We start from the raw sequence: 15,777 nt of genomic DNA, 5'->3' as shown, positions 1-15,777 counted from the left end.
TCCTGCTGTTTGCTGAGATGCCTTGAGGGTGGCTGGGTGCTGCTAGACAGGGGGTGTAGTTTGCTCTCCTGCAGTGGCTTATTGAGATGCCTTGAGTGTGGGAGGGGGTGATTGACGGGAGTTGCAGTTTGTTCTTCTGATGCCTGCTGAGATGCTTTGAGGTGGGTGCTGCTTGACGGGGGTTGCAGTTTCTTCTGTTTGCTGAGATACCGTGAGGGTTGGAGGGGTTGATTGGCTGGGGTTGCAGTTTGTTCTTCTGATGCCTGCTGAGATGCTTTGAGGTGGCTGCTGCTTGACGGGGGTTGCAGTTTCTTCTGTTTGCTGAGATACCGTGAGGGTTGGAGGGGTTGATTGGCTGGGGTTGCAGTTTGTTCTTCTGATGCCTGCTGAGATGCTTTGAGGTGGGTGCTGCTTGACGGGGGTTGCAGTTTCTTCTGTTTGCTGAGATACCATGAGGGTTGGAGGGGTTGATTGACGGGGGTTGCAGTTTGTTCTTCTGATGCCTGCTGAGATGCTTTGAGGTGGGTGCTGCTTGACGGGGGTTGCAGTTTCTTCTGTTTGCTGAGATACCGTGAGGGTTGGAGGGGTTGATTGGCTGGGGTTGCAGTTTGTTCTTCTGGTGCCTGCTGAGATGCTTTGAGGTGGGTGCTGCTTGACGGGGGTTGCAGTTTCTTCTGTTTGCTGAGATACCGTGAGGGTTGGAGGGGTTGATTGACAGGGGTTGCAGTTTGTTCTTCTGATGCCTGCTGAGATGCTTTGAGGTGGGTGCTGCTTGACGGGGGTTGCAGTTTCTTCTGTTTGCTGAGATACCGTGAGGGTTGGAGGGGTTGATTGACGGGGGTTGCAGTTTGTTCTTCTGATGCCTGCTGAGATGCTTTGAGGTGGGTGCTGCTTGACGGGGGTTGCAGTTTCTTCTGTTTGAGATACCGTGAGGGTTGGAGGGGTTGATTGACGGGGGTTGCAGTTTGTTCTTCTGATGCCTGCTGAGATGCTTTGAGGTGGGTGCTGCTTGACGGGGGTTGCAGTTTCTTCTGTTTGATGAGATACCGTGAGGGTTGGAGGGGTTGATTGACGGGGGTTGCAGTTTGTTCTTCTGATGCCTGCTGAGATGCTTTGAGGTGGGTGCTGCTTGACGGGGGTTGCAGTTTCTTCTGTTTGCTGAGATACCGTGAGGGTTGGAGGGGTTGATTGGCTGGGGTTGCAGTTTGTTCTTCTGATGCCTGCTGAGATGCTTTGAGGTGGGTGCTGCTTGACGGGGGTTGCAGTTTCTTCTGTTTGCTGAGATACCGTGAGGGTTGGAGGGGTTGATTGACGGGGGTTGCAGTTTGTTCTTCTGATGCCTTCTGAGATGCTTTGAGGTGGGTGCTGCTTGACGGGGGTTGCAGTTTCTTCTGTTTGCTGAGATACCGTGAGGGTTGGAGGGGTTGATTGACTGGGGTTGCAGTTTGTTCTTCTGTTGCTTGCTGGTATGCATTTAAGGGGGTGGGGTGGTTGACAGGGGTTGCAGTTTGCTCTCCTGCTGTTTGCTGAGATGCCTTGAGGGTGGCTGGGTGCTGCTAGACAGGGGTTGTAGTTTACTCTCCTGCAGTGGCTTGTTGAGATACCGTGAGGGTTGGAGGGGTTGATTGACGGGGGTTGCAGTTTGTTCTTCTGATGCCTGCTGAGATGCTTTGAGGTGGGTGCTGCTTGACGGGGGTTGCAGTTTCTTCTGTTTGCTGAGATACCGTGAGGGTTGGAGGGGTTGATTGGCTGGGGTTGCAGTTTGTTTTTCTGTTGCTTGCTGAGATGCATTGTGGGTTGGTGCTGGCCGAATTGGGGTACAGCCCGCCTCCCTCTCACCCCCCTTGAGTCCTCTGCAGCTCCCCCTGCAGCCCCCCCAGTGACCCCCTCTCTCTTCTCCCCAGTGGTGGGCACTGCCAGTGACCTGCTGGGCCTGGACCCCTTCCTGCTGTCCGAGGCGCTGACCCAGCGCTCCTTGATCCTGCGAGGAGAAGAGATCAGCTCCCCCCTGACCCTGGAGCAGGTAAGAGGGCTCGGTGGGCCTGCTGACTCCCCCCCCCCCCCGTCTTGTTTGGGGGGCTCCTTCTTTGTGCCCATTAGTGAGATCCACGTCTCTCTCTACCTCGCTGCCCCCCCTTCCTTCTGTCTGTGCCCCTCTGTTGAAGGCCAGCTGTGCCCCTGGCCTCTTCGCCCCCTTTTTCTGCTGCCCCCCCCTCGTCTCCCTGACAGCTGTTCTATCTTAGTCACTCAAAATGGCGATTGCCCATCCCTTCTCGTGCCTCTTGTATGTCGAGGTTCTTGGGAGGGTGAGGCCGGGGTCTTGATGGTCGGTGCCTCACTATAGGGGAACTGTTTTGGTGCGTGAGGAATGCTCCAGATACGGCCGCCGCAGGGGGGCTAGGAGGGGGGGCGCGGGGGGGACTTCCCAAAGTCCACGTAAATCATTATGTATATTTTGAAACAATTTCTGGACGTGTTTCTCGTTCCAAAGGAGGATGAGTGGATGCGACCCTGACACTTCTCAGACTTTACACCACACTTCCCCCACCCCCTCCTCCCCCATCCTCTCCTGTTCCTGTCTGTCTCTGTCGGTCTATTATCCACCCCAGGTATCCCCTGTCTGTCTCCGCCTCTGTCGGTCTATTATCCACCCCTCTCACCCCTGTCTGTCTCTGCCTCTGTCGGTCTATTATCCACCCCTCTCATCCCCTGTCTGTCTCTGCCTCTGTCGGTCTATTATCCACCCCTCTCACCCCTGTCTGTCTCTGCCTCTGTCGGTCTATTATCCACCCCTCTCACCCCTGTCTGTCTCTGCCTCTGTCGGTCTATTATCCACCCCAGGTATCCCCTGTCTGTCTCCGCCTCTGTCGGTCTATTATCCACCCCTCTCACCCCTGTCTGTCTCCGCCTCTGTCGGTCTATTATCCACCCCAGGTATCCCCTGTCTGTCTCCGCCTCTGTCGGTCTATTATCCACCCCTCTCACCCCTGTCTGTCTCCGCCTCTGTCGGTCTATTATCCACCCCAGGTATCCCCTGTCTGTCTCCGCCTCTGTCGGTCTATTATCCACCCCTCTCTGCCCTGTCTGTCTCTGCCTCTGTCGGTCTATTATCCACCCCAGGTATCCCCCGTCTGTCTCTGCCTCTGTCGGTCTATTATCCACCCCTCTCACCCCTGTCTGTCTCCGCCTCTGTCGGTCTATTATCCACCCCAGGTATCCCCTGTCTGTCTCTGCCTCTGTCGGTCTATTATCCACCCCTCTCACCCCTGTCTGTCTCCGCCTCTGTCGGTCTATTATCCACCCCAGGTATCCCCTGTCTGTCTCCGCCTCTGTCGGTCTATTATCCACCCCTCTCACCCCTGTCTGTCTCTGCCTCTGTCGGTCTATTATCCACCCCAGGTATCCCCCGTCTGTCTCCGCCGCTGTCGGTCTATTATCCACCCCTCTCATCCCTGTCTGTCTCCGCCGCTGTCGGTCTATTATCCGCCCCTCTCATCCCTGTCTGTCTCCGCCTCTGTCGGTCTATTATCCACCCCTCGTATCCCCTGTCTGTCTCTGCCTCTGTCTGTCTATTATCAACCCCTCTCATCCCTGTCTGTCTCCGCCTCTGTCAGTCTATTATACACCCCTCGTATCCCCTGTCTGTCTCCGCCTCTGTCGGTCTATTATCCACCCCTCGTATCCCCTGTCTGTCTCCGCCTCTGTCGGTCTATTATCCACCCCTCTCATCCCTGTCTGTCTCCGCCTCTGTCGGTCTATTATCCACCCCTCTCATCCCTGTCTGTCTCCGCCTCTGTTGGTCTATTATCCACCCCTCTCATCCCTGTCTGTCTCCGCCTCTGTCGGTCTATTATCCACCCCTGTCATCCCTGTCTGTCTCCGCCTCTGTCGGTCTATTATCCACCCCTCGTATCCCCTGTCTGTCTCTGCCTCTGTCTGTCTATTATCCACCCCTGTCATCCCTGTCTGTCTCCGCCTCTGTCAGTCTATTATACACCCCTCGTATCCCCTGTCTGTCTGCGCCTCTGTCGGTCTATTATCCACCCCTGTCATCCCTGTCTGTCTCCGCCTCTGTCGGTCTATTATCCACCCCTGTCATCCCTGTCTGTCTCCGCCTCTGTCGGTCTATTATCCACCCCTCTCATCCCTGTCTGTCTCCGCCTCTGTCGGTCTATTATCCACCCCTGTCATCCCTGTCTGTCTCCGCCTCTGTCGGTCTATTATCCGACCCTCTCATCCCCTGTCTGTCTCCGCCTCTGTCGGTCTGTTATCCACCCCTCGTATCCCCTGTCTGTCTCCTCCTCTGTCGGTCTATTATCCACCCCTCTCATCCCTGTCTGTCTCCGCCTCTGTCGGTCTATTATCCACCCCTCGTATCCCCTGTCTGTCTCCGCCTCTGTCGGTCTATTATCCACCCCTCTCATCCCTGTCTGTCTCCGCCTCTGTCGGTCTATTATCCACCCCTCGTATCCCCTGTCTGTCTCTGCCTCTGTCTGTCTATTATCCACCCCTCTCATCCCTGTCTGTCTCCGCCTCTGTCGGTCTATTATCCACCCCTCTCATCCCTGTCTGTCTCCGCCTCTGTCGGTCTATTATCCACCCCTCTCATCCCTGTCTGTCTCCGCCTCTGTCGGTCTATTATCCACCCCTCTCATCCCTGTCTGTCTCCGCCTCTATCGGTCTATTATCCACCCCTCTCATCCCTGTCTGTCTCCGCCTGTGTCGGTCTATTATCCACCCCTGTCATCCCTGTCTGTCTCCGCCTCTGTCGGTCTATTATCCACCCCTCGTATCCCCTGTCTGTCTCTGCCTCTGTCTGTCTATTATCCACCCCTGTCATCCCTGTCTGTCTCCGCCTCTGTCAGTCTATTATACACCCCTCGTATCCCCTGTCTGTCTGCGCCTCTGTCGGTCTATTATCCACCCCTCTCATCCCTGTCTGTCTCCTCCTCTGTCGGTCTATTATCCACCCCTCTCATCCCTGTCTGTCTCCGCCTCTGTCGGTCTATTATCCACCCCTCGTATCCCCTGTCTGTCTCTGCCTCTGTCGGTCTATTATCCACCCCTGTCATCCCCGTCTGTCTCCGCCTCTGTCGGTCTATTATCCACCCCTCGTATCCCCTGTCTGTCTCTGCCTCTGTCTGTCTATTATCCACCCCTCTCATCCCTGTCTGTCTCCTCCTCTGTCGGTCTATTATCCACCCCTCTCATCCCTGTCTGTCTCTGCCTCTGTCGGTCTATTATCCACCCCTGTCATCCCCGTCTGTCTCCGCCTCTGTCGGTCTATTATCCACCCCTGTCATCCCCGTCTGTCTCCGCCTCTGTCGGTCTATTATCCACCCCTCGTATCCCCTGTCTGTCTGCGCCTCTGTCGGTCTATTATCCACCCCTCTCATCCCTGTCTGTCTCCGCCTCTGTCGGTCTATTATACACCCCTCGTATCCCCTGTCTGTCTCTGCCTCTGTCGGTCTATTATCCACCCCTCTCATTCCTGTCTGTCTCTGCCTCTGTCGGTCTATTATCCACCCCTGTCATCCCCGTCTGTCTCCGCCTCTGTCGGTCTATTATCCACCCCTCTCATCCCTGTCTGTCTCCGCCTCTATCGGTCTATTATCCACCTCTCTCATCCCTGTGTGTCTCCTCCTCTGTCGGTCTATTATCCACCCCTCTCCTCCCTGTCTGTCTCCGCCTCTATCGGTCTATTATCCACCCCTCTCATCCCTGTCTGTCTCCGCCTCTATCGGTCTATTATCCACCCCTCTCATCCCTGTCTGTCTCCGCCTCTATCGGTCTATTATCCACCTCTCTCATCCCTGTCTGTCTCCTCCTCTGTCGGTCTATTATCCACCCCTCTCCTCCCTGTCTGTCTCCGCCTCTATCGGTCTATTATCCACCTCTCTCATCCCTGTCTGTCTCCTCCTCTGTCGGTCTATTATCCACCCCTCTCATCCCTGTCTGTCTCCGCCTCTATCGGTCTATTATCCACCTCTCTCATCCCTGTCTGTCTCCTCCTCTGTCGGTCTATTATCCACCCCTCTCATCCCTGTCTGTCTCCGCCTCTATCGGTCTATTATCCACCTCTCTCATCCCTGTCTGTCTCCTCCTCTGTCGGTCTATTATCCACCCCTCTCATCCCTGTCTGTCTCCGCCTCTATCGGTCTATTATCCCCCTCTCTCATCCCTGTCTGTCTCCTCCTCTGTCAGTCTATTATACACCCCTCGTATCCCCTGTCTGTCTCCGCCTCTGTCGGTCTATTATCCACCCCTCGTATCCCCTGTCTGTCTCCGCCTCTGTCGGTCTATTATCCACCCCTCGTATCCCCTGTCTGTCTCTGCCTCTGTCGGTCTATTATCCACCCCTCTCATCCCTGTCTGTCTCCTCCTCTGTCAGTCTATTATACACCCCTCGTATCCCCTGTCTGTCTCCGCCTCTGTCGGTCTATTATCCACCCCTCGTATCCCCTGTCTGTCTCCGCCTCTGTCGGTCTATTATCCACCCCTCTCATCCCCTGTCTGTCTCCGCCTCTGTCGGTCTATTATCCACCCCTCTCATCCCCTGTCTGTCTCCGCCTCTGTCGGTCTATTATCCACCCCTCTCATCCCCTGTCTGTCTCCGCCTCTGTCGGTCTATTATCCACCCCTCTCATCCCCTGTCTGTCTCCGCCTCTGTCGCTTTGGATTCTCACCACGCGGGGGCAGCATTCACCAGCTCATCACCCGCAGCTTTATTTTATTTATAGCGTTGAATTTGCCAGAGTACTTCACAGCGCTTTACAATCGGAACAAAACAATCACATCGTAAACAGCCTCAGTCAGTCAGATTCGGGCGTAAATTGAAGGCACTGCATAGTGTCAGACCAGCCCTCGCACGGTGCATAGTGTCAGGCCAGCACGGTGCATAGTGTCAGCCCCTGCTCGGTGCATAGTGTCAGACCAGCACCCGCACAGTGCATAGTGTCAGACAATCCCACGCACAGTGCATGGTGTCAGACCAGCCCCCGCACGGTGCATAGTGTCAGGCCAGCCCTCGCACGGTGCATAGTGTCAGGCCAGCACGGTGCATAGTGTCAGACCTGCACAGTGCATAGTGTCAGACCATCCCACGCACAGTGCATGGTGTCAGACCAGCCTCCGCGCGGTGCATGGTGTCAGACCAGCTTCCGCGCGGTGCATAGTGTCAGGCCAGCCCTCGCACGGTGTATAGTGTCAGGCCAGCCCCCGCACGGTGCATAGTGTCAGGCCAGCCCTCGCACGGTGCATAGTGTCAGGCCAGCCCTCGCACGGTGCATAGTGTCAGGCCAGCACGGTGCATAGTGTCAGACCATCCCACGCACAGTGCATGGTGTCAGACCAGCCTCCGCGCGGTGCATGGTGTCAGACCAGCCTCCGCGCGGTGCATGGTGTCAGACCAGCCTCCGCGCGGTGCATGGTGTCAGACAAGCCTCCGCGCGGTGCATAGTGTCAGGCCAGCCCCCGCACGGTGCATAGTGTCAGACCAGCCCCCGCACGGTGCATAGTGTCAGACCAGACCCGCACGGTGCATAGTGTCAGACCAGCCCCCGCTCGGTGCATAGTGTCAGACCAGCCCCCGCACGGTGCATAGTGTCAGACCAGCCCCCGCTCGGTGCATAGTGTCAGACCAGCCCTCGCACGGTGCATAGTGTCAGACCAGCCCTCGCACGGTGCATCGTGTCAGACCAGCCCTCGCACGGTGCACTGTGTCAGACCAGCCCCCGCGCAGTGCATAGTGTCAGACAAGCTCCCGCACAGTGCATAGTGTCAGACCAGCACGGTGCATAGTGTCAGACCAGCCCCCGCTCGGTGCATAGTGTCAGACCAGCCCCCGCTCGGTGCATAGTGTCAGACCAGCCCCCGCTCGGTGCATAGTGTCAGACCAGCCCCCGCATGGTGCATAGTGTCAGAGCAGTCCCCGCCCGATGCATAGTGTCAGACCAGCCCCCGCCCGATGCATAGTATCAGACCTGCCCCCGTACGGTGCATAGTGTCAGCCCAGCCCCCTGCACGGTGCATAGTGTCAGACCAGCCCCCTGCACGGTGCATAGTGTCAGACCAGCCCCCTGCACGGTGCAGTGTCAGACCAGCCCCCTGCACGGTGCATAGTGTCAGACCAGCCCCCGGACGTTGCATAGTGTCAGACCAGCCCCCGCACGGTGCATAGTGTCAGACTAGCCTCCGCACGGTGCATAGTGTCAGACCAGCCCCCGCACGGTGCATAGTGTCAGACCAGCCCTCGCACGGTGCATAGTGTCAGACCAGCCCTCGCACGGTGCATAGTGTCAGACCAGCCCTCGCACTGTGCATAGTGTCAGACCAGCACAGTGCATAGTGTCAGCCCCCGCTCGGTGCATAGTGTCAGACCAGCCCCCGCACGGTGCATAGTGTCAGACCAGCCCCCGCACGGTGCATAGTGTCAGACCAGCGCCCGCCCAATGCATAGTATCAGACCAGCCCCCGCACGATGCATAGAATCAGACCTGCCCCCGTACGGTGCATAGTGTCAGCCCAGCCCCCGTACGGTGCATAGTGTCGGACCAGCCCCTGCACGGTGCATAGTGTAAGACCAGCACGGTGCATAGTGTCAGACCAGCCCCCGCACGGTGCATAGTGTTAGACCATCCCCCATATGGTGCATAGTGTCAGACCATACCCGCTTGGTGCACAGTGTCAGACCGTCCCCCGCATGGTGCATAATTTCAGTCCATACCTGCTTGGTGCATAGTGTCAGATCATCCCCCGGATGGTACATGGTGTCAGACCAGCCCCCAAACCGTGCGTAGTGTCAGACCAGCCCCCGCACGGTGCATAGTGTCAGACCATACCCGCTTGGTGCATAGTGTCAGATCATCCCCCGGATGGTACATGGTGTCAGACCAGCCCCCAAACCATGCGTAGTGTCAGACCAGCCCCCGCACGGTGCATAGTGTCAGACCATACCCGCTTGGTGCATAGTTCCGACCATCACATGCATGGTGCATAGTGCCAGACCAGCCAACGCACGGTGCATAGTGTAAGATCATCCCCCATATGGTGCATAGTGTCAGACCATACCCACTTGGTGCATAGTGTCAGACCATCGCCTACATGGTGCATAGTGTCAGTCCAGCCACCATACCGTGCATAGTGTCAGATCAGCCCCCGCACGGTGCATAGTGTAGGATCATCCCCCATATGGTGCATAGTGTCAGACCATACCCACTTGGTGCATAGTGTCAGACCAGCGCCTACATGATGCATAGGGTCAGTCCAGCCACTATTCCGTGCATAGTGGCAGACCATCCCGCGCACGGTGCATAGTGGCAGACCATCCCGCGCACGGTGCCTAGTGTCAGACCATCCCCGTATGGTGCATCGTGTCGGACCATCCTCGGTACGGTGATTAGTGTCTGACCATCCCCCGCATGGTGCAAAGTGTCAGACCTGCCCCTGCACGGTGCATAGTGTAAGACCATCCCCCCTACGGTGCATAGTGTCAGACCAGGCCCCGCACGATGCACGGTGTCAGTCCAGCCCCTGCACGGTGCATAGTGGCAGACCATCCCGCGCACGGTGCATAGTGGCAGACCATCCCGCGCACGGTGCCTAGTGTCAGACCATCCCCGTATGGTGCATCGTGTCGGACCATCCTCGGTACGGTGATTAGTGTCTGACCATCCCCCCTACGGTGCATAGTGTCAGACCAGGCCCCGCACGATGCATAGTGTCAGTCTAGCCCCTGCACGGTGCATAGTGTCTGACTAACCCCCATACGGTGCATAGTTTCAGAACACCCCCGTGCGGTGCATAGTGTCAGACCACCCCCCGCACGGTGCATTGTCACACTAGCCCAATACGGTACATAGTGTCAGACCATCCCCCGCACGGTGCATAGTCTCAGACCATCCTCCGCATGGTGCTTAGTGTCAGACCAGCCTCTGTACAGTGAATAGTGTCAGACCAGCCCCCGCACGGTGCATAGTTTCAGTCCAGCCCCATATGGTGCATAGTGTCAGACCAGCCTCAGTACGGTGCATAGTGCCAGAACATCCCCTGTACGGTGCATAGTGTCAGTCCAGCCCCTGTATGGTGCATAGTGTCTGACCAGCCCCAGTACAGTGCATAGTGTCAGTCCTGCCCCTGCATGGTGCATAGTGTCAGTCCAGCCCCTGCACGTTTCATAGTGTCAGTCCTGCCCCCGCACGGTTCATATTGTCATACCAGCCCCAATACGGTGCACAGTGTCAGACCAGCCCCGTACGGTGCATAGTGTCAGACCATCCCAAGCACAGTGCATAGTGTCAGACCATCCCCCGTACGGTTCAGTGTCAGACCATCCCCTGCACAGTGCATAGTGACAGCCCAGCCCCTGTATGGTGCATAGTGTCAGACCAGCCCCCGTACGGTTCAGTGTCAGACCATCCCCTGCACAGTGCATAGTGACAGCCCAGCCCCAGTATGGTGCATAGTGTCAGACCAGCCCCCGTACGGTGCATAGTGTCAGTCCAGCCCCCATAGGGTGCTGTGATCCATGGAGCCCGACACTTCTCCCATGTGTCCTCCACCTGTGCTCTTCTTAGATCTGTCTCTCCATTATGTCCCGTAGCCTGTGCTCCATGGAGACTTACATGTCTCCCTCTGCTTGTAGTTGTCCGTCTCTAGGTCATTGGCTTCCCACCACCCAGAATTGTAGTTATGTTCATCTTCCTCCTGTTTGTAGATCCTTGGTCCCCCCCCTCCCTGTGCTGGTAGTTCTTTCTCATCCTCCTGTCTCTAGAGATCGTTGGTTCCCTCTCCCCCCCCCCCACCCCCCCACTTGAAGTTCTGTTTCCCTCCCTTCTGTGGTGGACCCATCTCTTCACTTCCACCTCCCTCTGTTTGAGTTCTCTCTTTCCCTCCTGTCTTTAGATGGGTGGCCCTCCACTGACGCTTGCTCGTAGTTCTTTCTTTCTCTCCTGTTTGTAGAATCTGAAAGTAATAGTTAGTTATAGATGGCGTCAGAATGGATCCGGAAAGTTTTTCATCAGCAGTACCCCTGCGAGTCGGTAGGTGGCGTCGGTCGACTCTGCGTCACTCATCTGTGTCGTGGTCACCGGGATGACATTGCGGAAGTTACTTGGATGCAGCTCTCTTGTGCTGACGTGCCTGGAGCTTGACTACGACCCCAATTCGTGCTCCGACTGCCGAACCATGGCCTCAGTCTTTGCGCGAGTGGTCCTGAAAGCTCCTCGAGGCCCGGCAGTCAGCTCTGTGCCCGAGTCGCAAGGGAGGTCGCGAGACCGATCGCGGAGCCATCACCACCACTCATCATCTAAATCTTCGCACTCTGGATCAAGTAAGTTGAAGCACAAGAAGAAGTTGAAGCTTCCCTGAAGCTGAACGGCGAAAAGACGGAGGTGCTGATTTTTGGGAAGGACCAAGATGCTTGGTCTGATGAGTGGTGGCCATCTTCGCTTGGTATCTGCCCCACCCCCTCCCAATCCGCCAGGAATCTGGGTGTAATATTTGACATCTCGCTCTCTATGACCCTCCAAGCCAATAGAACCGTGGCTACTTGCTGGGGTGTGATCAGGATACTCCACAAAATCCGAGGATATCTCTCCCCCCAAGCTCGTAAACAGGTCGCAGTTGCCTTGGTAGGATCAAGGTTAGATTATTGCAACTCCCTCTATGCGGAAGCTAATAAAAGTCTTGTTCACCGACTGCAGATAGTGCAGAATGCGGCAGCTCGGTTTGTTCTGGCTCTCCCTAAATCCTCCTCCGCCACTGCAGCCAGGAAAGAACTTCATTGGCTCCCTGTTCACTACAGAATTTCTTTTAAAATTCTGTGCCTGGCCTATAGAGCTTTGGTAGAAGGCCCCTCGAGCGCCATTGGTTCCCTGCTTACATGTTATGTCCCTACACAAGATCTTCGTTCTTCGGGACTGTGCCAGCTGGTCGTTCCTCGGGCTAAATCAGTCAGATGGGGAGAAAGAGCTTTCTCTGTGGTCGCTCCGAAGCTTTGGAACTCTATCCCTATCCTAATAAAAACCCTTCCCTCAATTCAAACCTTTAAAAAGGCTCTTAAAACCTGCCTCTTCAAGAGGGCATACCAATGACAGAAGGCTGTAGAAGCGGGGACACTGCTGCTATATTTGATTTAGGCGCCTTGACGCCCATTGGGCTAAGTTTGCGCGCGATAAGATCCGATTCATTCAAGAATCCTCGTCGCTCTTCGACTTCCCCTCGACCATCGGCCAACGCGACGCAGGGTGCAGGTGATGCCCCTCCCGTGGCTCCGCGTGCGGAGCCTTCAGGGTCGACTCCGGCCTTCCCGGGACCGGGAGCAACCCCTTGCAAGCTTCATACATTTTGCGAAGCAATGCATGCCATCTTTGGGCAGCCCGACTCCGCCAGCTCGCCTTCAGGCCCACGGACTCGGAAGGGGTCCTAGGCCTTCCGATGCAGGCGGCTCCGGCCTCGGCTCCGCAGGGCCCCTTTGGATCCAGGCCTTGATCCGGATCGGCGCCGGTCGACCTCGTAACACCTCCACCAACTCCAATTTCACCAGCACCACGTCTGCAGCCTAAACAGGTTGGACCTCCATCTGGCGTCGACCCTGGCTCCTACCCCGATGTGGACACAGTGCCGGATCGGCGTGGACCGATGCCGGATCCGGCGCCGATGGGTACTTTTGTCCCTCTGTTCCACCCTGACCATTTTCAACCAGATTGGCAGCCATAGGAGGGTGAGCAAGACTGGGAGGGGCTGGTGACCCTTAGAGAGACCAGCTGGAGTACGAGCCGGACTGGAGAGAGGAAGTGGGGGATGCCAGTGGTCTGGATGCTTCCCCAGACTTAGGCACGTTGTCTCCTCCTTCTGTGGCTACGGAGGAGGGAGCGTCATACCTCATACGCAATGGTGTTGCGTATGGCGTCCGAGGTTCTCCACCTCGAGCTTCCTATGGTGGCAGTAAGGACTAACCTCCTGACAGAGGTGCTTCAGCCGGCAGTGAGCTCTTCGGAGTCCCTGCTGCTGTTCAATGAAGCCCTAACAGACATCCTTTTGGGCACCTGGTCCAGGGGGTTCCTGCAGATAGGATAGTTGCCCGATGCCCGGGCCCGAGCAACCCCACTTTCCTCACCCAATAACCTACCCCTGAGAGCTTGGTGGTCCAAGCCTCTACGTCCAAAGGCTCTTTGCCTACAGCTCCACCTGATAGGGAATCCAAGAAGCTGGACCAACTTTCGAAGTCTGCATGTCTGTTGGGCCTTTAGTCCCACTCTGTGTGCTATATGGTGGCGCAAGTGCTGCCTCAGTGCCCCGAGGAAGCCCGGGCCATGCTCACCCATGCAGTCACCGAGGGGAGAGATGCAGGAAAGTTTACCATCCGCTGTGGGCTGGATACCGCCGACGCACTTGGCAGGACGATTGCCACGTCATTAGCACTTTGGCTCTGCGCCTGGTTGCGTTCGACTGGTTTTTCTGGGGATGTCCAAACCACACCTATGGACATGCCCTTTGATGGCCGTTGCCTTTTCGGCGACAAGGCAGACAACTCGCTAGAGCGCTTTAAGGAGTCTCGGGCAAAGGCCAGGCCCTTGGGCCTCTCCACAACCACCCCTACACAGTCTGCCTTATGCCCCTTTCGTGGCTACAGAATGGGTGCCCCACTACGACCCTCCCAGAGCCACAGGCCGGTGCAGGCTGTTCAGCCCCAGCGTGGCCGGGGACGTGGAAACCACCATCTTGCTTCTGGGGGCCAGCGAGCGGGCCAGTCCACCACAGCCCCCTCTATATCAGCCTCCAAACCCTCCTAGTCTGACCTTCCAGGGCCACCGAACGCCAGTGGGCGGCAGGATCTGCCATCACCTCCCCCACTGATGCACCGTCAAGTCAGACAAGTGGGTTCTGCAGCTAGTCCAAAGAGGCTACTCCCTCCCCTTCAAGACTACCTCTCCCTCCATGCCACCTCAGTACCATCGCATGTCGGAGGATCACCTGGCCCTTCTTCAACAGGAAGTTTTGGCCCGCTTGGCCAAGGGTGCCATCGAGCGCGTTCCGGCCCCAGAAGTAGGTTGTGGTTGCTATTCCCACTACTTTCTTGTGCCCAAGAAGGACAAAGGCCTGCGTCCTATCTTGGATCTCAGGAACGTCAACCACTTCCTCCGGAAGGAGAAGTTCAAAATGTTGACGCTCGCTCAGGTTTTGTCTGCCCTAGCCCCTGGAGACTGGTTAGTAGCGCTGGACTTGCATGACGCTTATTATCACATCCCCGTCCTGCCGGTCCACCAGCGTTACCTACGGTTCACGGTAGGCCATGAGCACTTTCAGTTTACCGTGCTCCCCTTTGGCCTTATCAGCGCCCCTCGGTGTTCACGAAAGTGACGGCAGAGGTCGCAGCTCATCTGTGCAGATCGGGGTTTCCAGTCTTCCCCCTATCTTGATGACTGGCTGTTGAAGGTGGGCTTGTCCCAGGCAGTCGTCTCCCACCTCCAGACTACAGCCAACCTCCTGCATTTGCTGGGGTTCTCCATCAACATGCCAAAGTCGCACCGGATTCCCTCTCAGAAGCTCCTTTTCATCGGAGCGGTGCTGGCCACGACGCAGTTTCGGGTTTATCATCCCAAACAGCGAGTCCGGGATATGCAGGGTATGATTCCGATCTTTCAGCCTCTATCCTGGGTTTCGGTCAGAATTACCCTGAGGCTGCTGGGCCTCATGGCCTCCTGCATCCTGCTGGTTGATCATGTCAGGTGGCATATGTGGGCTCTACAGTGGGATCTGAAGTTCCAGTGGGCGCAGCATCACGGAAATCTGTCAGATTGCGTCCAGATCTCCGAGGGCACTGCACAACAATTGCAGTGGTGGCTCACGAACCAGGATTGGGTCAATGGCACATCCCTCTCCTTTCCCCAACCAGATCACACAACGGTGATGGACGCCTCCCTTCTGGGATGGGGTGGCCATAAGGGAGAGGCATGGATCAGAGGTCTCTGGAGGAGTCCGAGCTCCACATCAACCTTCTGGAGCTTCGGATGATCCGTCTTGCACTAAAGGCATTCCTTCCCTCTGTTCGGGGAAGAGTAGTGCAGGTGTTCACAGACAACACCACCGCCGTGTGGTACTGCAACAAACAAGGCAGGGTGGGGTCGAGGTCCCTATGTCAGGAGGCTCTGCGCCTCCGGACATGGCTGGAACATCAGGGCATATCCCTGGTGGTTCGACACCTGGCAGGTTCACTGAACGCCAGGGCGGACAAACTTCGCCGCAGGTGCATGATGGATCACGAATGGTGTCTTCACTTGGAGGTGATGCAAGGTCTCTTTCTGCAGTGAGGAGAGCCTTGGTTAGATCTATTCGCAACTTAAGAGAATGCGCAATGGCAGCAGTTCTGCCATTGGAATTTCAAAGGTGGCACTCGCTATGGAATGTTTTTCGTTGCAAGTGGATTTGCGGTCTTCTATACACCTTTCCGCCTATACCACTTCTGCCCAGAATGCTGTCGAAGATCAAGTGCGACCGGATTTTTGTGGCTCCGGATTGGGCACGAAGAGTCTGGTATCCCGAGCTGCTCAACATGGGCATCGATCCTCCAATCCGACTGCCTCTTCTGGAGGATCTTCTGTCGCAGCAGCAGGGGACAGTCCTCCACCCGAACCTGTTCAGCCTCCACCTCATTGCGTGGAGATTGAGCGGCGTCAGTTGACGTCATTTGACTTGCCTCCTGATGTTTGTGATGTAATCTTGGCAGCCCGGAGTCCCTCCACTAAGACGGTATACGCCTGCAGATGGAATAAGTTT

At 56.5% G+C, this 15,777-nt stretch overlaps 1 protein-coding gene across 1 annotated transcript in view; it reads left to right on the top strand.

Annotated features, from left to right (window-relative positions):
• The window catches only part of LOC144822056 (unconventional myosin-X-like), a 618,454-nt gene that overhangs the window by 179,770 nt on the left and 422,907 nt on the right, over positions 1-15,777 (top strand). The window contains exon 10 of the mRNA XM_078679130.1: positions 1,905-2,023. Within this exon, the coding sequence (XP_078535256.1) occupies positions 1,905-2,023 (119 nt within the window). The remainder of the gene's footprint in view (positions 1-1,904; positions 2,024-15,777) is intronic.

Source organism: Lissotriton helveticus, chromosome 3_1 (assembly GCF_964261635.1).
Source record: "Lissotriton helveticus chromosome 3_1, aLisHel1.1, whole genome shotgun sequence".
NCBI lineage: Eukaryota > Metazoa > Chordata > Amphibia > Caudata > Salamandridae > Lissotriton > Lissotriton helveticus.
The sequence above is the reverse complement of the archived record's forward strand: the minus strand, read 5'-3'. Positions and strand labels throughout refer to the sequence as shown.